The 10,953-nt window shown below is 36.3% G+C and overlaps 1 protein-coding gene across 2 annotated transcripts; it reads left to right on the forward strand.

Annotated features, from left to right (window-relative positions):
- Positions 1-87: 87 nt before the first annotated feature.
- Positions 88-10,630, forward strand: LOC137408571 (ankyrin repeat and SOCS box protein 3-like). Of its 2 annotated transcripts, XM_068095152.1 has the most exons (7): positions 88-272; positions 1,791-1,917; positions 2,408-2,539; positions 5,462-5,659; positions 6,666-6,713; positions 9,625-9,736; positions 10,024-10,630. In XM_068095152.1, the coding sequence occupies exons 1-7, from the start codon at positions 174-176 to the stop codon at positions 10,115-10,117; spliced, it is 810 nt and encodes a 269-aa protein (XP_067951253.1). In that variant the 5' UTR covers positions 88-173; the 3' UTR covers positions 10,118-10,630. The 2 variants fall into 2 exon arrangements, with proteins under 2 accessions (XP_067951253.1, XP_067951252.1); XM_068095151.1 differs by having other exon boundaries at positions 9,625-10,630.
- Positions 10,631-10,953: the final 323 nt, after the last annotated feature.

The raw sequence follows: 10,953 nt of genomic DNA on the forward strand, positions 1-10,953 counted from the left end.
ATACAGTTCAAGAGAGCACCTAGAATAATCGAGTCAAATTTTTTGCTTTGCGTCTGCAAAAACGTAACAGTTCGCTAAATTTTATTGTTGGTTCGTTTGCAGCACTTTTCTTTAGACGTACGCCTCGCTAACACTGTGGGTCTTTTTTATACTCCGCGTGTATAGACCAGAAAATGTGTGGCAGGCGAAAGGTAGATGACCGTGGCCGAACAGATCTTATAAACGCAGTACGCCACCTCAAGTACGATGAAATTCGAAGATTACTGCAGCAGGTACACGTCTTGAGACAGAAATTCAATGTTTTAATTGGATTTTAAATTTTGAATTGATTCATGGTAAAGTTGGATCTTATGTAAACATTGAATTACAAAGTACTTAGCTATATGGTGAAATGGATTATGCATCATCGAGCCTGCTTGAGACATTAAGGCATGCTGACATATAGCTTGATAGATGATGGTTAAATACTAAAGCAATCTAATAAAACTTTTAAGTATTTTTAAATAGTTTTTCAAAAATACTAAGTGGTGCTGGCATATGCAAAGTTTTGATTAGTACTTATAGAAAGAATCACAGTTTGTCATTATTGTACAGAGTGGTTTGTGCATGTCAATGTATTTGTTAGACTTTTTGTTAATTAGTGTAGGCCTAAAGTCTGGCAAGAGTGCAGTCCTAACTACAGTCTTATATTTGCTATTCAGTATGATCTGTTTGACGTTTCAGGGCAGTTGTGAACATCGGAGTTGTATTTTTTGTAGAGTGAAACCTTTAGTTGCAACACAAGAAATCTAGCTCTAAAGGTTTTGTGTCAGCAATTGAGATTTAATAGCATGTGCATAGCTATCAACTTCTATGTAGCATAAAGGTTGCTATAAAAAAAGGAGATACAGTGAAACTGTTCAAGCTTATTTATTAGGCTCTCTGTTGCCTCACACTTGCAGCTGACAGCTGAAACAACCTTTTTACAAAGTGGCTAATAAATAACAGGTTGAGAGCTTGAGTTGAGTGTGCTGTACAGGCTAATATAGCAGAATGTTGAAATGTTTACCAATTATATTTAGGGTAGTAGTTTGCCTGCTTACCGAATTGATTTTTCAACTTGCTCAATAAGCTTTGTATTTACTTTGGTACACCTTGAAGTTGGTTGAAAGTTATCTTTGCTTAGACTAACTTTATTCAACTACACACACCATTACATAAAATTGCCTAGTTAAGGCTTCTCATGAAATCTATGCTTTTTAATTGCAAAAAATAAATATAGCGGTTCTCATTTTTGAGATCATATTTCATATTAGAAATAAGAATAGACATTAGAAAAAAACTTATGTAATTAAGACACGCTACTAACGAACTAGTGACTCTTTGTCTGTTGCTGTCAGCTTAATAGTAGTAGTAACACCAAATGTTAATAATAACCATCTTGTTTCTCAAGTACAGAAAGAAGTCTTGATGCATAACTACCTACTGATTCGCTAAACTTTGTGATGTCGAAACTGATTTCTTCTGAATACATTTTTAACAGTCTGTATAATTTACTGCTTCATCTATGACTCAGCTTACTCCTATCATATCTCCGTGAACTTTCCAATTTTATGATTTTTCAAAGGAAAGTTTCCTTCTTATCTATCTGGTTGAAATAGTTAAATTAAGGTGATTTGCTAAATGTCTATTTGAGAAGGATTGTTTGGTTGAGTAAATGCGATAAATAAAAAAGGCAGTTTTCATTATAGTTGGTGAAGTTTGCAGATGCTACCATAGAAACATTGAATTTTTCTTTATTTACATTGCAGGATGTTAGCATGGTTGATGAACAGGATCATTCTGGAAAGACGGCTTTGCATTATGCAGCCATGTCAGGATTTTGCATAGAGCTTTTGCTAGAGTATGACCCATACATAGACATGGAGGACAATAATGGTATGCATTACACAGTTTGGATAATTTTGGCATTCTTCAATTATTTCTCATCATCGCAAGTTTATAGCTTTTTCAAATCAGCAATGAGTTTGTTACATGATTATATGAGGCACTAATATATGCTTCATTATATATCTCTGTATCTTTTTTATTTAAAACATCATATCACGCTTTCTCAAATTATTTTGGTTTTTTGTGCAAATTTTGCATGGTTTAGATTCTTATTGTCTTCTTTTTGATCCTTTCAAATCAACCAAAAAGAATTTTGAAATTGAACAGTAGAAGTTCTTATTGCAAATGCAATAGAAACTTCTACTTGGCATCCTTTTGTCTTCCAATCGTTTACCATTTCGTTTTGCTGCTTGGTAAATGTACATATTTCCTTTATACTAATAGATGAATCTTTATCACAAGATTTGATAATTCTTTCCTAAATTGTTCTAATCTAACAGTTGGAGTGCAGGACAATGATTGAATTTACTATGCACAGGTAACACACCACTGCTGCTTGCTTGTGCTGAGGGCCGATGTCGCATCATTCAACTGTTTATCACTGCCGGAGCTGACATGAACAAGCCTAACGTAGCTAACAAACGCCCCATTACTCTTCTGACTCAGAAGGGTGAGAAAGAGTCATAGTAGGCTCTAGTTATGCTTGTTGGACAGTCTTCTGCTTAACGTATGTGATCATGTGCTGTGGTAACATATGGCTTAATTACTTTTTATACAAAAGTGCATTACCAGGGTTATGACACATTAGAACTGCACTGCATCATCGCAGTGCAACACGCAGCAATTTTGCATTGCGTTAGAACTTTTTAATGGGCGGTAGACCTTTACTGCTACTGCAAGTACATCCCTACTCAAAATTGCCGACTGCGCGTTTACTTCCATTATAATAAATGTGAAGGCTTGAACATTCCAAGGAAATCGAGGAATTAAAACTGCCATGTTAGTGAATAATCATGAAGGAAATTGCTATTAATAACTTTAAAAAGGAAACGGCTTTTTAAATATTGCCACCAAATTTAAATATCTCTAGAAATAACATACATTTTTCTTTCTTCCCTATTAGACTTTGTTTATCGGTGTTATGCATTTTATAAGTTGTCTAGAGACAACTGATACTAGGAAGTTATCAAATGTGTGTCTCATAATCTGCCGGTATTAGTAAACATCTAGACATGTGAGCATGCAACTGCATCTGCGAAGTAGCATAGCTTTGTAACGGTCTATTCCTTATTCAAATATGAACTTAGCTAGCAAGTTCCTTCTCTGATTGCTGTCACCATTTCCTACTTTTAAAACTTTAAAACGCTTTGACAGTCTTTGCTCTGTTTGGACACAATCTATCTTTCAGCAATCTATGCACTTCTTAACGACACACTTTCTTTTGCAATTATGTCATTCAGCGTGCAAAATGTCTATCAGTAGCTTGAAGTCTCCTTGATTAGCTAACCACTGAATTAGCTGTACACTTGTTTACAAACATCTGCTCAAATCAATATCATTATGTAATGGTTATATAATTTGTGTATACCCAAATTGACGCAACCTATGTTTGGCCACTACATGCCATTATGCCGCTCATATGACACTTGCCTTGACTAGTCACTTCAAGGTGATGATTGTTATAGCTCTGCACTTTCACTGATTTGGCAACAAATTCATGATTATGTAATATAGGTATGTTTATGGTGAAGGCTCCAATGCTTACATAAGGTAGCTGTGAAAATGTCATTGAATTTTATATTCCCATCAGTAAGACAATGAGTAAGAAACACCACTAAAATAGTTGACCAAGAATTGATGTACACAATGGCAATGTACATCGAGGCTCGATGTACATACAGACTCGATGTACATTGAGGCTCGATGTACATCGAGCCTCGATGTACATACAGGCTCGATGTACACAATGCCAGCCAGTTGGAAAGCAGTGAGCAGGGTGTGGCTTACATGCATGAAAAATCATATTTGGGTTTTTGAGTATAGGTGATGGATTTATTTGAAATGGGCAGATTTAATGACCCTCTGATACCACAACTAAGAGGCTAAATGTTGGAACCTTACTTAAAGGTTGACTTGTAGCCAAATTCACATTACAGTTATTTGGTATCAAAAGATTCACCATGTTTTACTCTGCTGTGTTGTAGGTGCAAAACATGTGGAAATGTGATTACAAGCTCTTAAAGCTAAACAATGAGCAGTTAATCGCAGCCATCACGAAAACGCCATAGTTTGGAATCCCTTTATTTTGACGACGTACTCAACTCGACGTGGTTATTGGAAATATTAGTGGAAATGAAAGGCCAATAGAAGGCTCAATATAAAACATCTTGTAGCGCTAGTTTATGACAAACACTTCGGATCCACCGGAAAGCCCTTATCAAATATAGATGCTCGCTACTTTACAGTTTCGCTTCAGTTTGGTTTAATCATCTAGTCGTAATTTGATCATGTAACCCATACTTCCTGCCAAATAGAGCGAGCAATTTTTGCAGCATTTTTCGACTATCACAGGTGACCAACAGGCTTGTCATGTTTATCAGAAGATGGTATTTACTACTTCGAGCTAACGTTGAAAAATTAAACGAATTTGTATGGTAGGTTTTGAGATACCAGTGCTCAAAATGAAAGCATCATGATGAAATAGACACATAAGGACAATAGACATGGTTTTATTGAATGCGTGAAGTATATTTGTGAAAACATTTCGATGAATGAGATTGCATGAAAGTGTAAACAGAAGCACATCATGTTCTACTACCTCCCATTTGAACCGTTTTGGAACGGGATTCCAACCTACAGCGTTTTCGTGATGGCTGCGATTAACTGTTCGTTTCTGAGCTTTTAAGAGCTTGTAATCACATTCCCACATATTTTGCACCTATAACACAACAGAATAAAATATGGTGAATCTTTTAATACCAAATAACTGTAATGTGAATTTTGTTGCAAGTCAGCCTTTATGAAAACTTGGTTTCACTATACAGCAAATTTCACTAAATTATTATTCATTCTTTTTGGGTTTGTTCTTGAGACGGTTCTTGAAACTGTACATTGTACAAGTTGACTCCAAATTACTTTATCCTGGTAGCTGGTCCTACCTGGATACTTTGCAAACCTAATATTTTCATATTTACTGAACTATTCTCAAATATTATGTGTTCTGAGCAGATGAGACCATGTTTATAAGCTCCATTCAGGCCAACTACTGACAGCTCGCTACTGACAGCTCGCTACTGACAGCTCGCTACTGACAGCTCGCCACTGACAGCTCGCTACTGACAGCTCGCTACTGACAGCTCGCTACTGACAGCTCGCTACGGACTGCTCGCTACTGACAGCTCGCTATTGACAGCTCGCTATTGACAGCTCGCTACTGACAGCTCGCTACTGACAGCTCGCTACTGACAGCTCGCTACTGACAGCTCGCTACTGACAGCTCGCTACTGACACCTCGCTACTGACAGCTCGCTACTGACAGTTCGCTACTGACAGCTCGCTACTGACAGCTCACTATGTTTATTAATCTATTTAGGTCATGTGCAGTGCACAGACATTGCAGTTAAGCGTGGAGCTCGCCTTGGCACAATAAAAGAATGGAAAGAAATGATAGAATTGGCACTGCTTTCGGACAAGGATGACATGGTTGAGTATTTGTTGGGTATCACTGGTGGAGATATACTCGGTAAACCAACCGCTGTTGAAAGCTTGGTGGAGGTCATGAACCTTCATGGTATGTTGATGAGAGTGCAAAAAATTAAACAGTGACATATTGTGTGGGTTCTTGTTTGAAGTTTTACCTGGTGTGTTGGACTTATTTTTTACAAGCAAACGCTATAGTATTAGTTGGATTATAAGTACCGGTATTTACACTGTATATTGTGACAGATCATAGCCAGAGCTTGGATACCAGACAATTTTTTATTCTTAGTGATTAAAAATTTTTTTTAATGAGCTTATAAATATGTCCACTAACAACTTCCATTTCTAACTGGTAACTTTCTAGAACCCAGTCTACCTTTGCTAACTAATAAGTGACTAAATTCCTTCATTGAGTCAAGTTCTGTTTTAGGTTTTTATTTGTATATATCGTTAAAGAACCGGGTCAAATGCACTTACTGCTGTTATTGTAAACCGTGTTATGTTATTACTGCAACTTTTTTAGAGTCCTCAAAATTGACGAAATAGTTGTTATTAATAAGTTTTTTATTGTCTTTAATCCACTAATTTAAATATTTTAATAAAGAAACAAACATACTCAAATACTAATTTAAATATGTCTGTTGTTATATTTGAGTATTTAGGATATTCAAATTATGAAAACAGAAAATTTCTATCTCTCACTTATTTGAGCATGTTGGAGCAATCCAATTTTTACGCAGGGATCACCGCTACGCGTAGTCAATAGCGTTTTAATGTGCATTCAAGTAAATGGCTTGTCATGAATAGAAGTTGGTTTTTTGTTTGAGTTTGGTGTGGAAGGTAAAACTGTTATGTTTTGCGTGTTGCTAAATTTTTGTTTATACTTTGAAAATCTGGCAATACTCTAGTTTTTTTACAATTGAATATTTGGAACATTGTTGTTTTAGATACACATTGTCTGGTTTGTGTTTAGCTTATAAGTAAGCTGCTGCTATTATTTTACCATATTTCCAAGGCTAGGTCACTCTCAGGAAAATACTTTTCTGTCCCTGATTAAATAAACTCCTTGAAGAATGGAATTATTATTTCTGTTCCAGGTGTTGAATACTACATGGCATTTTTGATAAGCCTTGGGATCAGCAGATGTGAGTATAGCTTAGAGAGTTGTCTCCTCTTTATATTTGTTCTATAAATGCCTGCAACCAATGATATACAGCCCCCCAAGGATAGGCGACGGCTATCATTTGAGCGGGGTTTAATGATTGTGGTCTGTTAGGATTGTGCTAGCCTGGGTTTTGGAGCTAACACAATTCCCGCCGGGCAGTCGCGTTGCCTTGTTAGGTTTTGAAAAACATGACTCGCTGTTATTGTGTTATTAGCTCATTCAGTCAGTAGGCCCCGAAATTCACAATAGCAAACCTTAAATTTCTACAATGTAGAGGTAACACCTAACTAAAAGATGGATCCATGAAAAATAAAACATTTCAAATTATCTACTTTACTAATTTTGAAATTGGTAAGTGTCGTAGTATATGTTTAAAGTTAAAAATAATTTACCCAAAATCACCCGAACAACGGCCTTTTTTTCCTAGTTTTTGATTAATATTTTGCCACCCCTAATACAAAATGACAAAGTCTCATCGTTGTCACATTGTTTTACCTGGCCAATAAGATGGGACAGCAGGCAAAGCTGTGAAGTGTAGTTTTCACACTCAAAATCTAAATACGAGAAATTCCACTGTCATACAGCCCACGACCAAAGTGATAATGGAAAAAAGAAAGGGTACTGTTGGTTGTTGAGAAAGTAGTTCTCAGCAGGAATTGACAGAGTATAGTGTAAATGAGACTTGTTTGAGGTGATATAAAATAAATTTGAGGGAGCACGACTCTAAAAAGGTGCAACTAACAATTTATTTTGGAGGTAAAGTTGGGTTGAAACCAGGTATACGAGTAATTGGTTAATTGTTGGTATTACAATATCTGTCATAAGTATACAGTATCTGTTAAAGGTCTCGCAGTCTAGTCTCCTCTCTTTTGCATTGTAAGATTTGGTCATTGATAGCTAATCGAGTGAGGCGCTCCCTAGCGAAGTTGTTAACAAGTAAGTCATTAATGTTTCGAACTCGAGAGAGAGAGAGAGAGCAACAAACGATATTCCAGCGGTCATTTCGTGGTGGCCTATATCAATGACAGCTTTAGCCATGGTAAGACCTTGACTCTTGTGTATTGTCAAACCCCATGCTAGATCGAGAGGAATGCCTGTACTGCTAAGAGTGGCATGGCTGTACAATCTAACCTACTGTACGTAATTTAACTAACAACAACAATAAAGAAATATGTTTATTATATCTCTGAAATGCAATATTAAAAGTAAAACGGCAAGCTGCCGTGTAATATACACTTTGAAAGTTGGTTGTGTTGTGAATGTAGAATGGTTTTGACAGCGATATGTAACAGAAAGCAAGCGTTGGCATTCACGCGTCTGGAAGTTTTATGCAAACTGGAGTGAAATAGAGTAATATTCTTGTCATAAAGGGGCATTGTAGTTACGCCCTAGCTTGTAGATAAGATGTAAAGAAATCTGGCTAATGTTCTAGATAATTTAAAAAACCTTCGGTAATTGGACAAAAACGTAAGCTGATAAACTGTGTACCACATTTTCGTACCTGTAAATCGGTCTACGCCTCAAACAGTCTACGTTAATTACACAAACCATCGGCAATTAAACAATGCCATAAACTGGTGAAATGAGCACGTTTTTCTCGTGAAATGCGCACTGCTAAATATTTCTACTATCTGTCGCACAGCTTTATTGGCGTATCGTAGGCCGGTCTTAACTATTATTAAACCAAGCTTTTCAAGCGTTTTGTGGCGAATTTTAGCCGAATTAATCTGTCTATTTATGTATAATCCGATCAGATGGGTTAGTTTTAAGATATTGCGGTAACCTTTCAAAGACTTAGTGACATATTTAAATAGGTTTATATGTGTTTTGTATCGTTATTATACTTTAACGACTCTGCAAAAAAATAGTTAAATTTGTTGATGAGATTTCGATACAAGGGTTTCCGACGTTGTTGTTGAATAATTTTCGTAAGTTGTGTGCACATGCATTTATCATAAAACCTCTCAAACTTCGCTCCGCTCGTTTGGTCGTGGGAAAAAACTTTCAAACTTCGCTCCGCTCGTTTGGTCGTGGGATAAAACCTAAGTTGGACTATTTTACAATCGCGACTATTAATGTCGTGAATGCTTGTGAATGGCTGGCAACTGACTGATCATAACGGTGACAATATTGGGCAACTATATTTATTTGACAACAAAATGAAACCAGCAGATTAGTAAAATAACCACTATTGTTCATAATATTTGTAAATTTACAGGGGGCTTTATTTAGCATATTTGTTTGTTCGGGTGCCGTGTTCAGGTTCATCCCAACAGAGCTCCATTATTAAGCCCCGCCCACATGATGCCCGTCACCTATCCTTGTGGGGGCTGTATATCATTGCTGCAGCCGTGTAATTATTAACACAAAATAGTGATAGTATATGCAATTGTCTTGTAATGTACACACTAAATGTATATTCCAAATTTACACATTACAAAACAATTGTAATATGTATAATTATTTTGTAATATGTACAATTAATTTGTACAATTGTAATATTACAATCAGGTCAGCACATGTTTCTCATACATCCTGAATATATATTCAGAATTTATGAGAAATATGGAGTAACCCGTAAATAGAAGATACACCTATTCCAGTGGTTGTTTATATGTGCCAGCACTCTGGCAGTGCAGTGTGTCTTAAGAGCTCATCAGGTGGGGTGGTAAGGCAGTGAATAACTATTTGCCTAATTAAATGATACCCAAAGATGGTTGATTGGTGCAGGTGTATCTGTCTAGTAAGCAGTGGTTATTGGTTGGAATCCCATATGAAGCAATCTTTTCCAACCTTTATCCATGACTTTGGACAGATGAACACGGCTGTTATTATAGGAAAGACCATAGCTTTCTTTGAGTCTTGTATCACATTGCGCCAACACATTTTAGGTCAGCTGAAGGCAGCGATACTTAAACGAGCGGTTCCAGAAGCGATCAAGTCAGCTCAATCTGCCCTCGGCACCGTCATGAGCCTAAAGGAATGCTGCCGTATAGCGATAAGGTTATGTCTTCCTACACCTGTTCTTCCAAGCATTTGCCCCAAGCTCAACATCCCTACCTCTCTTGGTCATTACCTTGCCTTGCAAGATACTGCTAGCTTCCAATCATAAACACCTCTCCCAGTGCTCACTTGTGACCCTTTCTTAATCATGCTGATGACCAGCTGGCAGCTACAAATACACCTTCTAACACAGGCCCAAATTGAATTGACGCAAATAATAAATTGTTAGTTTTGTGTTCTTTCTCAGTGTTTCTTTTTTAAATCTCCCATTTATTTGGATGTTGTAGACGTTGGCCTGGATTTCTGTATTTTTCATGTCCTATCACATATTTGTCCGAGGAAAATCTTATTATCTTACGTACAACCAACCTTCTTTCTTAAATTGAGGCTGCCCTAAACTTCTCACTTTCAGAAAGGGAAAACCTAAGCTCCTCCTCTTCACCATGTGCTACACCAAATTTATACAAAATATTTTATTCTCTACCTCACCACAGAAAAGTACGACAAGGTGCTCTTTTCACTAGTCTACTAGCAATGGCTAATTTTTTGTTTTTATCTTTCTGCATAAACATTGGCTGATTGTGGCGTGCTATATGTCGGATTTTATTATAGCATTTTACCTGTCTTTTTTTGTCTTTATATATTATTTTATGGACTATATTGACATAGTCTCGGTACAATCCCCTTTTGTTACTTTTTACCTCTTGACACTTATTTTTGTACATCATTGCCCAAGCTATATAATTTAAAAGAATTGTGAGTGTGAGTGACAGTGTTATATACCGGTGTATTTTTCAGTTTTTGCTTTTAATTTTTGGTCATTGCTGTTTTTATGATTACATAAATACATACACGTTGATGTACATTGATGTTTCCAAAGGTAACCAGGAAATAACCAGTTACATCTATATACCAGTATGTATATACATGTGTATATGTGTATACTAGATGAATGCCTGGTGTTACATAGGTAATAAAATACTTGCCCAATGAATTTGAGTGACTTACCTCGTAAAGCTAGTATTATCAGATGATAACTTGATGAGAGTAAATCTACATCGGCTTGAAACAAATTTGTAAAGATTAACTAACAGCTAAGTTCTCTTTTATCTTAAATATATGTATATACAAGTCTATAATACATATTACAACCCATTTAGATCAAGGAGCACTAATTGTATAGATATATATCTATGTTATACCTCAATGACATAAAC

Source organism: Watersipora subatra, chromosome 11 (genome assembly GCF_963576615.1).
Source record: "Watersipora subatra chromosome 11, tzWatSuba1.1, whole genome shotgun sequence".
Lineage (NCBI taxonomy): Eukaryota > Metazoa > Bryozoa > Gymnolaemata > Cheilostomatida > Watersiporidae > Watersipora > Watersipora subatra.